The 22662-nt window shown below is 51.8% G+C and overlaps 1 protein-coding gene across 2 annotated transcripts in view; it reads left to right on the forward strand.

The window, feature by feature from the left end:
* Window positions 1–6338: 6338 nt before the first annotated feature.
* Window positions 6339–22662, forward strand: part of SSBP3 (single stranded DNA binding protein 3) — a 155768-nt gene continuing 139444 nt past the window's right edge. For both annotated transcript variants that reach the window (XM_045547951.1, XM_045547952.1), the window contains exons 1-4: window positions 6339–6746; window positions 7756–7828; window positions 8054–8115; window positions 10660–10744. In XM_045547951.1, the coding sequence (XP_045403907.1) occupies window positions 6691–6746; window positions 7756–7828; window positions 8054–8115; window positions 10660–10744 (276 nt within the window). In that variant the 5' untranslated portion in view covers window positions 6339–6690. The remainder of the gene's footprint in view (window positions 6747–7755; window positions 7829–8053; window positions 8116–10659; window positions 10745–22662) is intronic.

The raw sequence follows: 22662 nt of genomic DNA on the forward strand, positions 1-22662 counted from the left end.
ATGGTCAGCTCAGGTTTTGCTCTAGACATTGCAGCAATAACCCACTTCCTGCAGTGTTACCTGACAGCATCTTCTCTCAGCTATGCCAAGGAGCTCTTGTGTTCTGCCTTGGGGTTTCTTTCACACCAGGGCAAGGGACACCTGCAGAACTTCTGGGCATTCTGCTTCTGCCACAAGGACCAGCTATCAATAACCTCACCTGGCAGGGCTCCTCCCTGCTGCACAGACTTCCTTCCCTGCCTGGAACATTCCTCCTCCCCTTTGCAAAGTTTAACTCCCACACTTCCTTAGTGCTCAAATGTCACCTCCTCAGAGAAGCCCTCCCTGATCACCACCCTTCCCCTACCAGATCAGCTCTGCTATTATTTGCTCTGTTATTATTTGCTCTTACAGCATCCTCTACTGATTGTTCCTAGCACTTGGCACAGCTTGCAATGACATATTTATTTGTGTGCCTATTGAATTAACCCTTGCCTTTCCTGCTGGGCTGTGAACTCCACATGGAAGGAGACCATGACTGTCTTGTTCACCATTGCACCTACCATGATGCCCAGCCCATCCATACCAGATGTTCAGGAAGCCCTTGTTTAATGAATTATTTTATTCCACATGTAATCATTTCTGTACTGAGTACCTGTTCTAAAAGTGAGGATAAAACCAGAGTGCTTCAGTTTTGAGGGAAATAGGTACGAAAAATTAAATAAACATATAAGGTGGTGATGGTTGCTATGGAGAAAAGCAGAACAGGATGGGGTCAGGTGCCATACTATGGAGGTTACTAAGGGAGGGGCTCTGGTGATGTTGACCTGCAGGAAGCGAGCAGGGAGTGAAGCCTTTATCTGGGAGAAAAGTGTTCCAGGCAGAGGGAACAGGGAGAGCAAAGGTATGGCAGGTGATTGATAATAAAGCTGTGCTGGTCCAAACAGGGTAGAGGACTTGCCCTGCAAAGACCACAGCCACTAAGGGGATGAAAGGGGGAACTGTAGGCCAGTACTGGGACTCTAGAGAAGGCTTCAAGGAGGGTGGGATGTGAGTGAACTCAAAGGCTAAGACACTCTGGAGAGGAGGAGGAGGGAGTGGCAGTTTCCTCTCCAGGCTACTGGAATAGGGCCTTGCCTTGTGCTTTCTTGTACCTCCCAGCATCCCTGGCTCAGGGCCCAGCTCATAGTAGGTGCTTTCTAGGTCGAGTTAAACCCATTCTGTGTATTGCTTAAAACCTGTTTTGCTATGAAAGGTGGCTCAGTACAAGTATGTGTCTATCAGAAGACATTTCAAAACACATTTGATTTTTTTTTTTTTTTTTTTGAGACAGAGTCTCACTCTGTTGCCCGGGCTAGAGTGAGTGCCGTGGTGTCAGCCTAGCTCACAGCAATCTCAAACTCCTGGGCTCAAACAATCCTCCTGCCTCAGCCTCTGGAGTAGCTGGGACTACAGGCAAGCAAGACCACGCCTGGCTAATTTTTTCTATATATTTTAGCTGTCTATATAATTTCTTTCTATTTTTAGTAGAGACGGGGTCTCGCTCTTGCTCAGGCTGGTCTCGAACTCCTGAGCTCAAACCATCCTCCCGCCTCGACCTCCCAGAGTGCTAGGATTACAGGTGTGAGCCACCTTGCCTGGCCAAAACACATTTGATTTTAAACTTAAATCCATTTCCTTCTTCCTTAGAACCTCTGTGTTTGCTGGCTCCATATGTTAATAACACCAGGAGTAGTCATCATTTACAACTTTCAAAATTTAAACAGTTCCCCCAATACTATCTCCGCTGAGTCCCAAACAACCTTCCAAAGTGGCTACACTGACCAATAGCCTAGTGGGTGACTCTCACTTTGTCTTTTCAGCCTGCCTTTGGCATGGGCTTTGCCATCCTCTTTGCACAGACAGGACACTGAGGCTCAGAGACGGGACATCACTTGCCCAAAGTCTGCCAGTGAGGCAGTGAAGCCAGGCCTTGAAGCCAGCTGGGTCTTTGGGTGCTGGAGTTTGCATTCCTTCTGTGGAGGCCCCTGATCCCTTGGGGAAACTTCTGCTAAACCAGAGCTGAGCAGCCTAGGCCCAAGCCTGGCTTCGGGAGCAGCCTGAGGTTTTGATCAGAGGCGTCTGTGTGCAATTCCAGGACTAAGCGTGCTGGGTGCAGGAGGGGGATGGGCTGGATGCTCCGCTTCCATCCTAACGGCCCCAAAGGGAGCCCCCATCCTCCTAGCAGCTGTGAGGAACACTGAAATAGAGCTTCCAACCAGGGAGAGGAAACAAGATCTCTGGCAGCTTTGGCAAACCCAATCTCTGGGTTGAGCGCATGGGCCTGTAGTCCCTTTCCTTCAACTAACATCTTCTGGAGGCCTGGACCCCACCAATCTGGCCCCAGAGCCCAGGATTTCTGCTGCCCCAGTTTCTGGAAGCTGAGAGAGGAAGGAAGGAGTGGCCATTCTAGCCGAAGCTTGGAACTCACCTCTCCTTCTTTCCTGCTCCCACCACACCTGCCTCTCCCTCCACATCTGGTCACTCAGTTCTTCATTTGTCCTTCTGTTACTCTTACCATTGTTGCTGGGCCCCAGAGGTCCCCAGGGGACTGACAATCATTCCCTGACCCTTAGGAGTCATGTTCCCAAAGAGGCAATGCACACCTGAACCACACTCATGCAGTGTGGCCAAGGACAATCAGTCACGGTCAGAGGAAGGCACACCTGACCCAGACCAGGAGCTCAGAGAGGGATCTTGGGGAGGCTCTCTGGAGGAGGTGCTACCTGCCCAGGCTGGATTTTAGAAGTGTTAATAGAAGTCTGTCACAGGAAGAGGCCCTGGCCAGGGAATTTCACAATAGTGTGAGCTCCACAGGGTAAAGATTTTTGTCTGGTTTATTACCCAGTGCCTAGAACAGTGTTTGGTACACTGTAAGTATCCAATAAACAAGTCCTAAAGAAAGAAGGAAAAAAAAGAAACGAAGGACAGGAGGGAGGGAAGAGAAAGAGAGGGAAAAAGGAAGCGGGGAGAGAAAGAGACACAACATGAGTCTAGTGTGGATGTGTGAAATGGCATGGTCATTCTGGGAACTGAAAGTACAGTAGTTCCAGGTGGCTGTAGCTTAGGTGGGTGGAGCCAAGCTGAGGGAGTGGCCTTATCTTAATCCTATTGTTGGTGCTGTCCATTTCTTATCTCCCCACTGGGCCCCTGGAGCTTTGGGGATGGGGTGATTTTTTTCCTCTCTAGGTCTCCCGTAGCTCCTGGTGTCTACGGTGAGTGTTAATATACACACAGATTTTGAACCTGTGCTGTGTGCTGGAGACACACAGATGACTCAGACTTAGATCCTGCCCTCCCAGTCTGGTGGGGGGAGACAGACAGTAAACAACTAGATACAACAATGGGTAGAAGGAGTAGAGAGCTACTATGGAGGTTCAAGCAAAGAGACAAAAGCAGAGGTGCAGAAGGATGGGTTCTGCCGCAGGAATAGAAAGCAGGAGGCTTTCACGGGGGGAGATGGTATTGGAGGGGATGTTAGCTTTAAAAAATTGTTGAGGAAGGAAGTGGAGGCAGGAGGCATCCCAGGCAGAGAGACATCAGGCCCAAAGACATGGCCCAGGGGAGGTGGGGACTGGAGGATCAGTGGGGAAAAGTAGGCTGGGGCCCCGAGTGCTGTTCTTGAGTGTTTAGACTTGCTTCTGATGCCACCACATTTGGGATGACTGTGCTAGCAGCTGCACAACTAGTTGGGGCTGCTGAGTGGTCCTGCTTCCAGGGAAGCAGTGAGCTCCCTTCTTGCCAGCAGTGGGGAACGAAGGGGTGGGTAAGAAACCCTCCGTGCTGTCTCTGCCTGGGCCTTCCCACGCTCTCTTTTAGCTCCGTCACCAGCGTACCAACCCATGTGAAGCTTCATTTTGTGTCAAGCCCCAGCCAAGGGCAGACCCCAGGGACAGAGTGCCTGGCTTAGGGTCTCCAAACACTATCTTCTCTCCTTGCCACACATGTCAGGAAGGAGGTACCAGTCCTTCTTCCAGGGTGTGGCTGGGAAGAGAAAAATATAGAAGGGCAATCTTAAGAATCACAGAACATCAGACTATCAAGAAATATTAAAGATCTTCTAACCCCCTTTGCCATTTGAAGGATGAGGAAAGTGATATGCAAATAAATATGCTTGTGCTGCTGCCCTGACGTTGACAGGGCACGGCCAACCTGGTACAGACTGCGGATGGAGTAGGGCCGGAGAAGGGCAGTGTTTTCCTTCAGCCGGGACCTAACTGATACTCACAATCTGTGGGCCTTACGGACACAAGATGAGTCACACTTCTTGTGAGTCAGTCTGTTGACAAGCCATACCTGGCCATTCCTAGCCCACCAAAACCAGAAGGAAGTCCAGGGGAAGGGTATGAGCAGGCCAATTTAATTAGTGTGGGCTCTAAGGTATCTTAAGTTAGCCCTATTAAATTAACTGCCCAGGGGAAAAAATAACTGTAATTATTTCCTTCTTTCCCCTATCGTTGTGTTTCATCTTCCTTCCAACCTCCATGCTTCTCTCATTCACAAAACAACCTTTAAAGTAGGGGCTAACAAACAGGCGCCCATGAACTAGGCTTCAGCCCTCCCTTTTTCTGCTCCTTTCTCCTGTGAGCTCTGGGTCTCAGCAGAGAGCAGAGTCAGTCTAGAGGTGTCCGCAGGCCTGGCGTATTGTAATTTAGAAAGGCTGTTACACAGAGTAGAATATTATTCCAAAAATGCACCCAGAGTCTCCTTCCTGAACCAATGCAGATCCGTTTGCTGCGGGGCATTTCTTTTAAAAGCCCCTTTTCTCTCTTCTACACATCAAAATAAGCAAACTTTAATGGTAGGGAATTATTGTTTATTTTGTTGAAACCTAGTTCTGAGTTTTCCTAGTTGAAACGTGTTTTCCCCAGGACACTGACCTATCCTTTAATTGTTTGGTGAGAGGCATGTTAGGGGGAGGGGCGTTACTTGTTTATTGGAACAGCGCAGTTAAAAAAAAAAAAAAATCAACCTAGGCTAACAGTTTCAAGGCTCCCCTAAAGATGTATCCAAACAGGCAGCCAATCAGCGCTTACACAGCTTTTTCTGCTTGACTCTTTTAAAGAGACAGTGCCGACAGTGTTTTATCACATTTAAAGAGAACGGCACTCTAAAAACAGTCTGAAAATGGGGGAGCCTTCCCTTATTTCGCCGGTTTCTGGTCTTAAGAGTCTCTTATTAGGGGCACACAGTGTGTCTTCTGGGTTCTTAGCGTGGGAAGAAAGGAATCAGCAGCAAGTAGCTGGGTCACTCTGCCAGCCCCCCCTCAATTTCCCATTGTACACCTGGGTCACTGACAATGGAAGCTTCCCCTCCCCCCACGCCTGATTCTCGTCTCCCACTCCCCAATTTAGCTCCATTTATTTGAAGTTTGCAGAATTCTGTGGAGCGCATTCTGCGTCGCAGGGCGCCCAGGTGACAACCCCCACCCCGGGACGGCACCCGTTCCCTTAGGGAAGCCGAGGGGCTAACTTGCCAGGGCTGGCAAACCTTGGAAATTTGGGAGAAATCACTCTCCCTCCTCTAAGCCCAAGTCCCCCGTCCCCTCCCCTCGACTCCCCAAGGCACGCCAAGGGCCATTTTCGCGCGGCTCCACTTTGGGGTTTTCCAAAGTATTTTAATGATCTAGTAAAGGAGCAGCCGCGCGCCTCGGCGCCGGCTCTAGCTGCCCAGCTCCCAGCGAGGAGCCCCGGGCCCGGCGCTCGGAAGCCAGACAGGGAGAGAGGGAAGAACGGGGGCGGGGCGGGCGGGGGGCCGGGCTGGAGTCTGGGGAGGGGGTCCGGGTCGGAGCCCAGGGGGAGGACAGCCGAGGGGGAGGGCGAGATAAGGGCTGGGCTGGCGCGGGCCGCAGCGGGGGGGGGGTGCGGGGGAGGCGAGGGGCAGATAAGGGAGAGGGACGTGGCGGGAGGGAGCGAGCGGCGTCCGCTGGGGGTCTGCGCCCCCTCCCCTCGGACGCTGCCGCAGCGCCCCCCACCCCCGGGGGTCCACGCCGCGGGGAGCGCGGGTCAAATCCCCCTCTCCGCTGGGGCTGGAGACCAGAGCGCCCCCAGCCCGGTTCACGTCACCCCCCGCCCCAACTGCAGAAAAGAGAGGCTAACGCCCCCGGACACCCCCGGCTCGCCCGCAGGAGCAGGGCAGCGGCTCCGCGGAGGCGGCCGCAGCGGGGACTGCCGGGGCCGGGCGCTGACAGGGCGTCCCTCCCGGGCCGGCCCGGGCCCGCCCCCGCGCGTGCCGATTGGCCCAGGCGGCCATCAATCGCGGGACGTTGACGCCCGCCTCGCTCCCTCGCCCGGGTAGCCACGTTCGGTTGAGCTCCGAGTAGACCAGCGGCGGCGGCGGCGGCGGCAGCGGTGCCGGAGGCGCAGAGGGCGGCGCAGGCGGAGCCGAGCGGGCGCGCGAGCGAGCGGCCGTGCGGGCGGCGGCGGCGGCACTCCAGGCCGAGCCGGCGCGGGAGGAGTTCCAGGGCGATGGGGCCGCGGCCGGGGCTGACGCTTTGACAGCTGGAAAGAGCGCGGAGCCAGCGCCTGGGGGGGAGGGAGGGAGCGCGGCGAGGAGAGCGCGAGCGAGCGAGAGAGCGAGCGCCGGGGAGGGGGCCGGGAGCGAGGGGGCAGCTCGGGAGAGCCGGAGCGGTAGCGGCGGCGGTGAGGCTCGGCGCCCTCTTCCCTGCAAACCATGTTTGCCAAAGGCAAAGGCTCGGCGGTGCCCTCGGACGGGCAGGCTCGGGAAAAGTAAGCCCTATTTTGCAAGTGGCGGCCGCGCCGCCGCCGGGCTGCAGGCGGGTGGTGGGAGGCAGGTGGGCGGGCGGGGGCCGGGGGCTGTTGCGCCCTCGGGCCCCGGGTCCCCGGGCCGCCTGTCTGGCCCCTTCCTGGGGCCGCGGCGGGCGGCGTGGGAGAGCCCATTGTTGGGAGCGGGCGGAGGTTGGGGTATCAGGGAAGGGGCGGCGGGGGGAGTCTCCGACGAGGGGGCACTTGGTGGCCTTGGGGCGGGCCGGGCGCGGGGGCCCGCGGTGAGGGGTGGGCGAGGTTCCCCGAGCGAGCCTGGGCGCTCGCCCCAGCCAGGCGCTCGGCGCGGTGGCCGCACTTTGCCCACCGGGCGCGGGCAGGGGGCGCGTGGCTTCTGTAGCCCCGAAGGCTCCTTTTGTCCGCCCGCGGCGTGAGGAGTGCGTGCTGGGGGCTTTGTTCGGCCGGGAGCGCTCTCCCTTCCCTGCCCTCGGTCTCGCCGCCGGCTCCGCGCCCTCCAGGGCGCCGGGCTGGGCACGGACGGCGGCGCCGGCTTGGCCCTAGGCTTGGGGGACAGTTGTTTCTGGGGGGAGGTGGTGAGGGTGGCGCTTTGCTGCCCTCTCCAGAGCGCGCCAAGTACCCGGAGTCCGGGGCTGAGTCTCCCCGGACCTCCAAAGGTGGGTAGAGGGTGGCGAGAAGGAGTGGGTCGTGAAAAGCAGGGTGGCTGTAGGGTTGGTGGCTTTCGAGTTTGAGAGACCTAGGTAGGTTTGGCCCTGACGCCACTTGGAAGTTCAAGTTTGGGGGCTGCTCTCCAGCCCCCGCGGCTTGAGGTAACGCGCTGCCCGGTCCCCACCCCCTAACTGTTCGCACCGGCAGTCAGCTTGGGGTGAGCCGGCTGCTTACCTCTGGTCAGGACCACAATGGGACAGCGCAGACGGGGCTCAGAGCCGGCTGGCGGGGTCCAGGAGCGAGCGCCCGGTGTGATCTAACGCCTTCTCTCTCTCTGCCCACTTTCCAGGTTAGCTTTATACGTCTACGAATATTTACTGCACGTAGGAGCACAGAAATCTGCACAGACCTTCTTATCGGAGGTGAGTGGGACTCCCCCCAGCATCCAGTTTCTTGACACCCCCTTCCTCCCCACTATTCTTAGAGCCTTTGTTTTCAAGAGCAGCCACTGTGGCCACCATTTTGAATTTTTATCACCTTTTGGCATTTATTGTTAGTTGGTCTTCACAGCCTTTTGGCTCCGGGAAGCCCCCAGTCCACCCCCTCTTCTCTGCCCCTCTAAGCTGCCTTCCCTCTCTCTTTTCCAGATTCGATGGGAAAAAAACATCACGTTGGGAGAACCGCCTGGGTTTTTGCACTCGTGGTGGTGGTAAGTTTGTGTGATAGTTTTGTGTGTGTTTGTTTTGTTCTGAGCCCTGGGTCCAAGTGAACAAAGAAGGCCTGGAGCAGACCCTCCACCCTTCGCCCTCAGCGTTGTGCAGAGCAGGGCACCTCTGGGCACTCGGGCTCAGCTGGGCGAGGAGGAGAAGGGCAGAGGAAGATGTGCTCTAAAGTTTTTTTTTAAAAAAATGATTAAACCTGTGGTGTTGGAGTAGGAACTCCTTGCATTTCCATCTCACTCTGGGGCACTAGGCAGGGGGCTTGAGAAATCCTTGCAGAATTTTTGTCAATTCTGCATGCTGCTTTAATTAGAGGAGTGGGGGCGGGGCTGAGTGGAAGGGATACCAGGTCTGTTTTACAACTGGCCTGTCCCTTCCGTTTTCTTCTATGAGCTAAAAATCTTGAGAGGACATCTACTGGGGCCTTTTTCAGGCACCCTGAGAAAAAGCAAGAAAGGGCTGCCACTTCCTTTAAAGACACTGATTCAGACTGACTGGACCTTCCTTTTCTACAGAGCTACCCCTCCCCCCCAAGCATCCCCAAAACCACAAAGCTTTATTTTACCAAGAACCTTAACTGGTCAGAGTCTACCTCACAGAGTGTTTGTAGCTTGTAGTGAAGGGCTGTCTCTGGGGGTGTGGGGCCGCCACAGGTCTGGTCTGTGTTGGGTTTGGGGCAGGCAGGAAGGGAGGCCTAGAGTCAGTGGGAGCCAGTTGCCATGAGTGTGTGACCTGGGTGTTTTGTGGGACCGATTGCTGGAGTCTTTGACATCCTTCTGAAAGGGAAAAGAAAGCAGAGCGGCTTTTGATATTTTGGTGGAGTTCAGGAAAACGTAGTGTCCTGTCGTTGGGATCTTAGCACATTTGCCTGACTGCCAGCTCAGGTTACTGTTTCAAGTCTCTTTGAACAGCAGGAGGATGAAGTGTCTGTTCTGACTTGTGCAGAGAAAATGAGTTTTTAATTACTTCTGCCAACCTCCAAACTGCCGGTGTTGGAGACATTTGTGTGGCCTAAGGATTCCACCTGTAGGAGTGGGTGATAGGTTTTCTGTAGTTGTTTTTAGAGGGAGGCTGTGGATGGAGTTGGCAGGTCTCATCGTCTTGGATCTTGTACAAGTTTAGGTTTAGGAGTGAAAGTTACTTAGAAGGGGCTGGGGAATTTGTAGTTAATCAAATGTGTGCAGCTCCAGAAGGCAGAATGTTTTCTAGCCCCCTTCTGCAGGTAGTAGAAGTTCCTGATTTTCCTGTCATATCCAGAATCCCCTGAAATGTCTCCATCCTCGTCTTAGCCCCAGACACGTAGAGTCTGTTGTGCTGAGCTCAGGCGGTGGTGACATGGAGTAGTAGTGCCTGTGGTCCCGTTTGTTGGAAGTTGCCTCCTGTGACTGGACACTGAGCTAATGACCATGGCTTTCTGGAGTGGGAGGAAGCAGTGGAACTGATCCCATGAGGGCGGGCTGCATTATTCACACACCTTGACTGAGATGCTTGTCTGACCACTGGCAGAGCTGTCTGTCTGTGACGGGGACAGGAACCCTGCACTGGGAGTTGGACCTGGGTTCTGATGCCCACTTTACCCTTGAAGTTGGTTCCATCCCTGTACCTTGGGCTCCTGATGTGGAGAGTTTCTAAGGCCCCTTGTTAATACCAGTGACTTTTCTGTGTTTGTTTGAGGCGTTATTGGTTGACAAAAGACGTGCATGTCTGTTCTCGTTTAATACAAAGTGTTGGAGTGACCATACAAAATCATGGTGGGGGGTGAGACAGATATTTCTAGGCCTGTTCCCTTTCTCCAACAGGTGCTTCTCTGAAGAGGGCCCTCTATTTCAATGTGAAAGAACAAGATGCTTGATTGTCCATAAATTCTCCTTTGGCTCATTGATGTGTATTTTTTGGTGGGTGGGGGGGGAGGAGTGGTTCTTGCATAAGAATTCTTTGGGGGAGGGCTTGGGTAGGAGTTGGGGGTGAGGTGGGAAGGGCGGGGATGTGGGCTCTGGGATTAAGAACCCGTGAGGTTTTCTTTATTGCCAGAGTCACCCAGATTGCTGCAAATATGAATCATAGCTGTGTTTTGACTCTGACGCTTGAACCTTTTTATGATATGCAGCCATTTTGGTTCTGGGTGGTAAAAGGAATGCAGATGAGACAGACATGAATTCTTATCCAAATTCTTACCTGTCCTACCGGGGCATCCATGAGTGGGTTGTAGTAACCTTTGAGCTTCAGTTGCCCCATGTGTAAAGTAGAGAGAAAATTGCCTACATTATGGTATATGGTAGACATGAGCAATACGGGTTTGAGGCATGAGCACATAGTAGGTGCTTGGAGATGAGAACTGTTACTCTTATTACAAATTGCTGGCTTGGCAGGAGAGGTTGGATCCGTTTTAGGCTGAGGTTGCCCGATAAAAGCTGGTAAGGTGGGATTGAGCCTTTGGGAGACCTGGTACTGTTAGCACCATGCATTGTGCACTTGCCGTTGTGTGCACAAGTCATAATTAGTAACTTGATCTTATTTTATTTTTCAACTTGCAGCGTATTTTGGGACCTTTACTGTGCAGCTCCTGAAAGGAGAGACACTTGTGAACATTCAAGTGAAGCAAAAGCCTTTCATGATTACGTGAGTAACAAATTTTTAATCCTAGCAATAATTACAGGGTTGGATGGCTCTAACTTCTTTAGTAGCAGAAGCAAATACACAGCCAGTTGGCAGTGGTCTTTATTTTCTCCTTGCCTTTCTTTCTGTTCCCTTTCCCACCTCCCTGCCGCCCTCCCCACCATACTGTCCTCCAGCAGTGTTCTAACTTGGCGAATGGTGTTTCATGATGTTGCAATTATGCAAAAGAGCGCAGATACCTATCTGGTGAATTAAATGGTGTTGTGCAGGGCTCAGAACCCTGTGAGGTTTATGTTTAGAGTGGACAGTTAGCTGGGAGGGGACTGAGCCTCTTTGGTGTTGGTTGAAGAAAAAATTGACAGCGACCAAAAAAAGCAAATATGAAACTTGTGTTTTGGCGTAGAAGGGGTGGTTGAGTGAGAATCTGGTTGAATGGACTCTTGCTCTACTTTCCAGAGATCCATCTTTCAATTTATGGTGTGTGTGTGTTTGTTGAGGAGCTTAAGTTGTATATACTATGACATTGTGTACTCTGAGATCCTCAGCTAGTCCATAATACTGTGCCCAAAATATTCTTATGAACACAGTTAATGTCATCAGGTTCTATTGCCTTCTACCGTATCATTCAATTTCTACTTGGATGAGTTTCTTAAGACTTGTGAAGTTATTACAAGAGAGATGTCTGCCATGTGTCCATCTCCCATGGTAGTCCTCTTAAAAAATAAAAAAGTGGCTCCAAACCTGGGTTGGAGGCAGACTTTATGATCTGACAAAACAGTTTAGGATCTGTCTGGGGGAGATGGAAGGGGAAGTGTCTGAAGGTCTTTTGTATTCTCCTTCTAGTTCTTGCTTTCTGTTGGCCCTGTAGGTGGTTAAGTATATGTGTGCATGTGCACATAGTAGGTGTGATCTGTTTGGTCTTACTCTTCTGCATGAAGTGGGTAGAAATGGTCCTGGGAGTCCATGGGAGTTGGTTTCTTGACCGTTATCAGGTCCCACCGACTTGCCAGGCCACCTGAGTTCCCTTGCATGCAGAGGTTGAAACTGGCCTAGGAGACGAGAACTCTTCTGGTTGAGTTTCAGAAGTGGTCAGATCCCATTACCATGAATGTCTTCGTGGTGAAAGTTTCTCTTGTAATAGGAGGAGTTAGAGACTCAGCTGGAGGCCCACACTGGTTTTGTGATGCAATTTTGTTGTGACAGAAAAGTTAATGCCCTTGGAGTGGAATACTGAGGAAATTAACCAGTTCTTTTGCACTCTCCGGGATTGAAAAAGAGAAGATGGTGAATGAATGGTACTTCTGGCCTCACAAACTTTAGTAGCAAGAGGGAGAGGTGACTGGTTCACTTGTGATGTGGTTCTTCTGGGAAAATCCCATGGCAATGATGATAGGGTTTCCTGCACTGGAGGTTGGGGGAGGTGAAGAGGTACAGCAGCCATTTAAAAATCATTGGTGAATTTGACCTTTCTACCTAGTAAAAACCTTGTGGTTTAAAAAGAATTTTGAAATCTATGGATGACCAACGCTTTGTTGTTAGTCTTTGACTACTATGCAAGTGGTTTTATTTTAGAGTGAAGGGATGGGTGGGTATGCCTATTTCAAGCCAATCTCTTGATATAGGGTATCTATGCTATCTTTTGCTGGTACCTTTCAGACAAGTTGAGTTTTAACCAAGCTTGGTGCGCCAGTAAATGTGAGACTCTCTCTGACAGCTTGTGGTGTGGTCTGCCATCTTGAATCGATATGGTGGCAGTGTAAGCTTGAACATGGGTTTGCTTTCAGTAATTTGCTAAGGAATGACAGTAGAATTCTGTAGAGATTGCTGAGATTGGCATTGACATTTAGAAGATGCTTATGAAGACATGACGCCACACTCATTGAAGCCCACGATTCATGGGTTTGGCAATCAAAACCTTTTTTCCTGGATTGGGCTCTGCTTGGTGTCCTGTGGCCTGCATGTGAGTCAGGTCATGTGGAAGGAGGGATAGAGTGATGAGTGAGGATTACGAAAGGGTTACAGGATGGCATTGAATTGGAGGGGTGGCAACAGAGAAGCAACTGGAAAATTAAGAAATACATAAGAAAATTAAGAAAAAGAATCCTCTTTTTTTATTTGTCTTTCTCAGATCTTCATCTTGTTTCTCCATTCCCATTCCTACCATCTCGTTAGCCCTCGTCCTTCTTGCTAGAATTATTGTAATAGCTTCTTAACTGGACTTTCTTCCTTTTGCCTGGAATGCATTCCTTTCCTGTCCATTCAAATCCTGTCTGCCTTTTAGGGTCTTCTTCTTGGAGAACTTTTATGATAGTTTTCTGTACACTTTGATCACCTCCTCATCTCAACATCTATAAAGCCCACCTATGCAAAGCCCCTTTGGCAGCTTTCCATGTGCTGGGCCACTGTGCTAAGTGCTGAAGGTTCAGTCCCTCATTTCATCCTGCCAGTGGCCCAGTGAGAGAAGGCATGCCATTAACTCCATTTTACAGATAAACTGAGGCACAGAGAGGTTAATTCCCAGCTGGTAAGTAGCAGAGTCAGAGTGCACACACAGTTCTTGACTGCCTCCAGAACGGGTGTTCCTGACACCGCCTGGCTTGGCCTCACAGTGTTTGTGCTGTTCCAGCTAACTTCTCATTTAGGTTTGTCTTTTTGGCTGCAGCTTCTTAATTTTTTCCGTGGTAGAGACCATGAATTATTCATCTCTGCAGCTCCAACAATACCTGGCACGTAGTAGGCACACATGCTGATTGGCTAAAGGAGTTAAGGTAAAGGTAAGAATGAATAGGTAATTTGAGGTCAGTGAGTATCCTGGGCTGGAACAGCCAGTGGAAAATTGGAAGGTGTTCTTTTGGTGACTTAATTTTTGTGGGTGATCTTGAACAAGGTGATTTTAATGTCAGTTAACTAGTTGCCTTAAATCCTTCCTAGAAAATCAAGTGGAGTGTAAACAAGAGTGTCTGTTAACTGACCTTCTGTTTTCTATCAAGGAGACTGAGAGATCCTCGTGGTATGGGGAGTTTGTACAGCCCAGATAGCAGATGCGGTCTTGGGTGCGGAGTAAGTGTTTATGGGGGTGGACACGAGGAGAGAGTCCTGATTCCTGTGGGGCTGGAAAGGACCGGGTTCTTCCATTTGAGGTCCCAGCTCTCTTCTGGAAATGATATTGTGGTCCTGGCAAGTCCTGTCCTCTTCCTGAGGGCTGGACCAGAGTTCAGTTCCAGGTCAAGGCCAGGCTGTAGGGCCTCAGTGGGGAGGGGGTTTAGACTCGCTTTGAATTGGTGCCTTTTTATTTGAGTCCCAGTCTGTTTTCCCCTCACACCTGGCCGCTGGAGTTTTCTTAGCATATTGTTTCTGAGCCCGAGAGCCTGATGTTGACCACATAGCACGTGGAGCTTGAGGGGATTCAGAATCTGGGGGGGCTTTTCTGTGAAATTGGTTGGCCTTAATCAGAAGAGGGCCTGGGTCATGGGAGGAGGGTCCTTTTTGGGATTTCCTCGCTGTTCCCCGCAGGCCAGAGCAGTGCTTTTCAGAGTATTGACAAAATCCTGTGGGGTCCCCTGGGGGTATTCACTTTGGGTTCTCTTAGACGGGTTGTCTGGGCCCTGTCCTTTGTAGAGCAGACACTCCTAACTGCCCGAGTGTCTCTTACTGTGGGCCAAGCGGTGTCCTGACCACCTTCTCCACTTTCATCTGCTCCACGGTGGATCTGTGGGATTAGCGGAAGTGTCTTTGGTGCCTTCAAACTACCAGCAATCCTTTTCCTCCTTGTAGTGGCTAATTTTGTGTTTTCCTTTTGGTGGCCAGAAATGAGTGGAGTAGAAACAGCCCTGAAGTGGCCTTTGAGCCGAGGACGCTAGAGAGTGGTGATGGGTCCTTGTGCTGCTCGTGTCTGCTTTACTCTTTGTCACACATTTTCACCTGGATTGTGGTTGGACCTCACAGCTGCCTTGTTGGTTGGGTTTTGTTATAAAATCTCATCCCCATTTTACAGATAAGGAAACTGAGACCTGGAGTTTAGGTGGCTTGTCCCAGGGCATGTAGCCAGGTGGTAGCAGAGCTGGGACTGAAATTCCCCATCTTTCCAATTCACGAACTGGTTCTCTGAACCCCAAGCCCCTCAGCTTTTGATGACATTCATTTGGTAGAGAATTCCTGTAAAACAGGGAGAAGTTATTGGCATTTGACCTAAAGTGTACTTGGCACCTGATTGGTGCCTAACACATGTTCACTAAAGAAATGAACTTAATAGAGTTGAACCGAAGCCCCTGAGAGGTGAATCGCAGAGTCACTGGCAGAGGTGAGACCTGAACACCGGGAAGGGAGTTTGTTATGGTGCAGCGGCTCTTAACTTTTGGCAGGAAAAATGTGATAAAAGCTATGGGCTTTATTTCCAGAAAATGCACGTGTCCTCATAAAGGAGACTTTGTGCATGATTTCAGGAGGTTCGTGGACTGCTGCTCCAAACCCCAAGCCTCTCTGTGAGCTCCAGTAAAGAACTTGAGGAGTGAAATGGACATGGAGTCCCGTGACCTTAGCGAATCTTCCCTGCTTGCCTCAGTTTCCCTGCTTTGATGACCTGAGGTCCCTTTCAGCTTGGCCATTGTGTATTCCCAGCTCAGCTGTGCTGGCTTCCTTAGCCCTGTGCCCCACAACAGCAGGATGCTGCTGGTCCCGCCCTGCACCCCCTGCTGTGAGACTCTGTTTTGGGGAGGGTTGGTTAAAGTAGGAAAGTGCCCCCAGAGTCGCGGGCGTGGGTGTGGGCTGAGGTATTTGAGGCTGTGTGGCAGGGGTCCAGCGTCCTTGGTGGGTTTGAAATAGCAAAGTGATATTTGAGAGGGCTCTCCTTGGATGTGCTGAGCTGGGGTTCCTGCCAGGCAGGCAGTGTCCACGCTTGCCAGAACCCTGTGGGGGAGGGGGCGAGAGGGTGGCAGTGCAGGCAGGAATAGGAGAGGAGGCCTGCAGCTGGGCTCCAGGGAGCTGGGGGTGTGCTCTCCCCCGCGATAAGCCAGCCTAGCTATCTGCCCAGAGGTCCTGGCAAGTTCACGGCATTGCCTTTGGCTCTGACCCTTGGCACCCTTGTATGGCAGATTAAAAAAACAAAGCATACACACAGTTTTTTTTTCCTCCTCCACTCCCCTTGGAGCTTAGACTTGGTGTTGAGTGCCCTCTTCGGGTTCCCACCCTTTTTTCTGCAATTCCTCTTAACCCCAGAGGCTGCCAGGCTCCTCCATCGGTAGCTAATTAAACATTAAATGAGAAACTGGAATTGCATTTTGCCAGAATTCGAGCAGTGCAGCCACCTTAATGGGTTTCAAGTGGCGGCAAGACCCTAAATTGCAAATCCTTGCCCTTTATTTCAAGGCGGGAGGTGGGGGGGGGGCACGGGTAGTGGTGAGGACCCAAACAAAGTTTTTGGCAGTGGTCACTTCATTTGAACTCCCAGACCAGCAGTGTGCACCAGCCTTTTGCATAATGCCATCTTTGTTAGCTAAGCATTTGCAAACTTGGACTGAGTTAGCTCTGTGCCAGTCGGCACTCGGAGGGAGCTGGGAGACACCCAGCTCTCCCTGCACTGTCGCTTAGGTCGTCTCAGTTTTGCAAGGGAGGCAGGATCTCTGGTGGGGACCCCAGGCCAAGGGTGTCTGGCCCCCTTTCCTCGGCCTCCCTGCCTCTGTGTGTGTGTGTGTGTTCAAGTCTTACAGGGAGAAGTGGTGGGGAGGTGTGTGTGCTTGAGGGCCTGACAGCCAAGATAACAGAAATGTTACACTAGTTGTAGCCTTCACAATAGTGTCTGAGAGTTTAGAGTATTTAGAAAAATTAATCTTTTTTAGCTTGGTAATAATTCTGACCACGGCACAAGTGCATTAGACGATTCACATAAACTTCTTTAATACATCTTGCTGGGAGCTTATAGCAAATAGACAATCATGATTGTTTTTGATTTGCCAGGGTAATGGGTTTTTTGTAGCCTTGGCGAGATGAGTTTTAGGAATATTTCTCTCTATATTATACATTTCTTTTCCTGGGCTTTGAATCTTCTGGATTTTCAAGGGTTTGGGCTCTGACTGGCTTGGACTCCCATTTGAATTCTAGTCCTCATTCTGACATTTCATGGCTGGGTGGACTTTGGGATCCTCAGTTTCCCCATCTGTAGAATGGGGGAATGGTGAGTTCTTTGCACGGTGGCTGTGAGGGTTAAGTAATACAAGGCAGTCATCCCTCAGTATCCATGGGAGTTAGTTCCAGGACCCCTCCTGCCCCACCCATCCCATCGCAGCTCTCTTGTCTCACCCCTGCACCCACGCAAAGGGCAGAGCTGGCAGTCCTGCCACAGGCTGGCACCGATAAATGCTCCCTGAGATGTCTGTGCCCCTTATCTGTCTTGGGCAGAGTAGTCCTGTCCCATTCCCGCATGTAGCCACGGCATAGCTAAATGGTAAGGCCCAGAGGGTTTGCCACTTGGCATCAGCAGGTATCTAAGATTTCAGTTTCAGCGTCACACCCCTTAGTAGCTGTAGGGCCTTCCTTTCTCAAGGTGCATCTGTTGACTGTAGAATGGGCACAGGGTTGTCCTTGTGCAGTGCACCATGGCGGTGGCCGTGAGAAAGGCAGGGGATGCTGTCTAGGGGAAGTCAGTTGTGCTGTGAGACGCTGTGTAAATGTTCATAGGGATGAACAGGATTGGAAGTCCCTGAACAAGGGGCCTTGCATCATCCTCTGGGATATATCCTGCCCTGGCAGGTACTTAGACCTTACCCGATTGATTTGATTATGAGGAGTCCCAAAAAGGAGCCTTAAAGAGAAGCTGAGTTGGGAAGGGGGGGAGTGTCACCATTGCAGGTCCCTGGGAAGCTGGTTCTGTGCACGTTGGCTTCTTTCTTTTTGGACTTCAGGGGTGATCAGTTGGCCTCCAGACCAGGAGCACAAGACAGTGCTAAGTTTTGAGGTTCCCAAGCGCCTGCTCTGCTCACTGTTTAGTTGCAGTGACAGATGCAATCCAGGACATGCTGGTGCTGAAAAAGAATCGTGTGGAATGACCTTGTGCTTCTGAGAGACCAGGATGCAGACTCAGGACGGAGGTGGGGGCGGGCAGATGAACAGTCCCACCCCATATGGTAGCAGGAAATATATTTAATGTGGATGTAAATAGCAGGATTGCAGATGATGGAATCGGTTGCCTCACAATTAGAGAAACTGAGGCCCTGAGAGGAAGGACTCCCTGCCTGAGTTCACCACTAGAACTCAAACACAACCTAGGTCCAGGACTTCTTCCTTTGTCTTGTGCATTTAACAGCTTTGTGAACATGGGTACCTTATGTAACCTCTATGCCTCAGTTTCCTCAGGTGGAAAATGGGGTAATGAAGTCTACCTACCTTGTAAGGTTGTCTTCAGGATTAAATGAGCTTACACACACACACACACACACACACACTCTACATAATAGTGCCTGGCACAGTGTAAGCGCTACATAAATGTGTTCTATCATTTTTCTCCTATTGCCTCTGGCCTAATTAGAGTCTTGGCTTTCCGATGACCAGTGTTCACAGTGATTGACAGCTGGGTGGCGGCAGAGTGATCTTGGCATGAGGTGTGTGCCTGTGGAGCGCGAGCCACCGTATGCTTGCTCACCTGGATCCCTGGGTTTCAGGCACCCCTGAGTGATTAGGGGGGGTGTCGCACATACAGCCTCCAGACCTGCCCCAGTGCTGCTCGTGAGGATGAAATGAGTTGATATGTGGATGCTGCTGGTGGCACCTGGCCCGAGATTGTTCGCTTTCCCCTCTTCCAGCCACTTCCCGTGTTCTAGGAATCTAGGATGGACTCTTTCCCCGAAGCCTTGACCTCTTCCCTGTGATCCCGCTTGGTGCCGTACCTGAGAGGTCTTTCGCTCCCTGCCAGCCAATCCTATAGAGCAGGTGCCAGCCTGGAATGTGGCTGCTAGAACCACTCCTGTGAAAAGATACCCCTCTTTCTTCCTTTCTGCTCCAGGAACTCTCTCTTACTCGTTCGTTATTGGCTGCCCAGACGGAGAGTTATTTGAGTTAAGGTTGTGTCTTTTCCATTCCTCCTTCTGGAATGAAAGCTGAGGGTGGGAACTTTATCTTCATCCCTTTCTGCCATTCCTGGGGCCTGTTTCAGAGTCTTGAATACATTCTGAGGTCGGTGAGCAAGACTGAACCTTGAGAGTGAAGGCTTTAATCCCTGCCCAGCCATCAAGTGTGTTAAACACATGTCTTAATGAAGATGGACAAGTGGCACATGGTGAAGCGTCGTTTTGTAAACTGTGAGTTGTGACCCATTAGTACATTGTGAAACCAACTTAGTGGGTCATGACTGGCAATTACAAAGAAAGAAACACCCGTACTGCACAGAGAAGACATAAGTATTGCTTCTGGAAATGTGTTTTGAGTGATTTATATGTGCAGAGAGTTGTTGGGTGCGTCCAGGGTGGGCCTAGTAGGCACTGGGTACCTTTGTCTCTGTGGTTTGCTGCCTTATTCTTAGTGCGTTGAACGCAGAAGACGCTCAACAGATGCTTGTTGCATGCTGAGTCAGCAGGAGCTCCCACTTGAGGGGGTGGGACCACGGCTTGGGCAACTCTGGAGAGGGCCTGTGCGGGCAGGGACACTTGCTTCTCAGTAGCAGGGTCCACATGGCTTTCTAGGCAAAGCCCGGGAAGTTTGTGACTTGTCCCTGCTGCCTGGCCGCAGGGTAGCCCCTCCTGCCTGCCTGCGATTGAGGTGGGGTCCCCTGCCCCCTGTGGAGGGTGTCATTTCACTGTGGCCACAGTGAGAATCCTGAGAATAGGTCGCAGGGCATCCTGTCTGACCGAGGTTGACCCAGCCTCCCAAATTCCTTGTCCCCTCCTGGTGACAGCTGTTTGCACAGCTCCTTGGGCAGGCTTTGTGTCCCCTGCCCTTTGTGTGTTTGGGTGAAGCGCCTGACATTTCACTTGTGTTTCCCAGTCCTCTGACCTGAAGAAGCACGGCTGCTCCCTGCAGCCTCTGTCTGAGGTTTTCCTCTGATCCTTCCTTACCGGTCACAAAAGGCTGTTTGAGGGAGGATGCTCTGGGGGGGCTGACCTCCCCGACACTCGGGATGCCGCTGCAGCTCCGAGCTCTCAGGGTGGACGGAGCGTAGCTTTGCAGACTGCACCGGAGTAGCGGTGGGTTGGTGGGCAGTTATTCCCGGGTGCCTGCTGCCTGCCAGGCTCTGCCGTTGCGTGATGAGGCCAGATACAGTGTTAGGTACCGTACACAGGGTTTGGACTGGGATGGCCAGGGTACAAGTCCTGATTCTTTCACATGACCTTGGGTAAGTGGTTTGGCCTCTCTGAGCCTTCGTTCCTTCACCCGTGATATGAAAAGACGTGAAACAGAGGCCGGCTAGAAGTCAGGTAAGAGCGTGTGAAAATGCTTTGTAAATTGTGGTCCCCCTCTGAGAAGGCTGTTTCCAATTTTAACAGACCATCAAATCATAGAATGTAGATCAAGAAGGAACCTCTCAATTTCCCGATGGGGAAACTGAGGCCTGGCGTAGGACAGTGACACAGCAAGTCTGAGGCCGCACGGGCTCCTGATTCCCGTGACAGCCACAGACTTGAGAAACCTCCACCCAGGAGGCTGGCGCCTGCATCTGCGTCTGTGCCACCCTTTAGGAATTTTGCAGCTTGCTTTGGGAGAGGCTGAGAGCTTCCTGTGGCTTTGGCCGTCCGGCCAGCGCTGGGGGGCAGACGGCGCAGCGGGCAGGCCTGGTGTCGGGCGTGTGCGCGGGGCCGGTCTTTTCTCGCTGGCTTTTAGAAGGCTTCCAGTAGAAAATGTTCTCCTCTCTCTGGAGGCCCTTCCTCTTGGCAGCGCCGGCTGCCCGGCGGCCAGCTCCCCGCTCTGTGCCCGCTTGTGTTACAGGAGGTGGCCCTGGGCGCAGGGCTCGCCGCGGATCTCCGCGCCGGGGAGCCGCTTCAAAAGGGGATTTTATAGCGTGACGGGGAATCTCAGCCACCACGTTACCTCCGAGTTGGCCAGTTGATGGTTTTAGCAGAGCATTTCAGCATCGGGGAAGCCAATACAATTTGAGTTAGTTGTGATGGCTGCCACTTTAAATACCGCAGTGAATTTCTGTCAGCGAGCTAATGTGTGGAATAGGGAATTGCAGAAAACCTGATCACCAGAGTGCTTCAGTCGATTTTGACCCCAAGCTACAGAAAATGAACTTAAATCTAGTTGACTGTGGCCACATACTTTCTTTGCTGTGATTTTGCTAGCAGCATCTTGGTCAAAGGGGACTTGAGGAGCAGAGTCTGGGTGACCATCAGAGTGTCTGCCCCCGGTCCCCCAACTCTAGAGAGTGGCAGTCTTCCATGGGAGTCGGGGTGGTGTGTCCTTGGTGAGGGATAGAAGGGGCAAGGCATTCTTCCCACTTCACAAAAGGAAGAACTGATAATAGTAGCAAACAATTATCAAGTGCCAACTGTATGCCAGGCTCCATTCTAAACACTTTGAGTTTTATCTCATGTCAGGCTCAGAACAGCCCCGTGGGCCAAGTCCTGTCTTCATTCTCTTTTGTAGATAAGGAAATGGAGGCCCTTAGAGGGATGCAGTCACGTTGAAGGTAGACTTCTACTTGGCTTTGTCTTTTCGCATAGTGCCCCTCACTGCTTAGACCATGCTGCCTCCCTAAAAATTAATACCAGATTTGGCATCTTTCCCGCCTAATTTCCGCCCCACTGCCTGGCCTGGGGTGGATTGATACACGGGGGCTGGGAGGACCAGGTGGGAGATAGGCAAGCCAGAGCCCTGCCTGCAAGTCGTGGGGGCCCTTACCTGGTGGTGCTCCTCGGTGTGGAGGGTAGAGAACTGGGCTGGTTTTCAGTGACTTCATCCAGGAAGAAAATATCTTACTTTGGGACCTGTGTAACTTAAAGAACAGGTTTTCCATCTCTCACTTACAAGGCCCCCTTTTATTAATCCCCTACCACCCCCTGTGGATTCCAGGCTTGAAAATGTTTTACTCACAAAGAGATTGCATGCATGCATTGAGTCACCATTAATTTTCATGAAGAAATGTGAAAAACGAGAACTCTGTAGTCGCTGGTGAGAGCTTCTCACCAGCTTGGGGGAACCCGGGTGAGCGTAGCAGGTTGGAAGAATTTTAGTCAACAGAAGACACTGGGCATTTCAGTTCCCATTTCAGTTGAGGAAGACCTGATTCGTTTTGAGCTTAAAACATACCAGCGATACCTCAAGAGTCTTCATAAAAGTTTTCCAGAGACCCAGTTAGAATCCTTGATCAGGAGCCACCTAGCAGTGCAGGTGGCACTTCTAGCTCTGTCCTGGGGGGACAGGGCTGGCTTCTGTGGAGGGAGGGGCCTCCTGTTTCTCCTGGGTCAGGAAGAGGAAGGTCAGGATGCAGAGTGCTCTCTGGAGGTGCCGAGCCCGCTGTAGGTCATGCACCCTGCTCCCCGGGAGGTGCAGGCAGAGCTTCCCCATGAGGGGGACGCAGCTGGGAGGGTAGATGCTCGAGGGGTGGAAGACCCTGAGTGGAAGCTCCTGGCTACAGGAGATGCTGCAGAGCCCCCGCTCCCTGCAGACTCACGAAGGCAGAAGTTGCGAGTCCCTGCCATTCTGAGCTGGCCTCACTGGACAGCGAGTCCAGAAGTCATCTTTTCTCCACCAAACTTTCCCACTTAGTAGCTCTGTAACTTTTGACAGGTTATTGTCTTCTTCCTTTCCTAATTGGTAGCATGGGGACAATTAGGCTACCAGAGCGATTTCTGAAACAGCGGTGACCAGCGTTTATTGCACGTTTTCCCCCGGCCAGGCACTGTGTGTGGGTGTGACACCGAATCCCTGTGGCACTCCACAAGGCAGGGGCTGTTCTGATCCCATTGCCTGGATCAGGAAACCAAGGCTCAGAGAAG

This window comes from Lemur catta, chromosome 3 (genome assembly GCF_020740605.2).
Source record: "Lemur catta isolate mLemCat1 chromosome 3, mLemCat1.pri, whole genome shotgun sequence".
NCBI lineage: Eukaryota > Metazoa > Chordata > Mammalia > Primates > Lemuridae > Lemur > Lemur catta.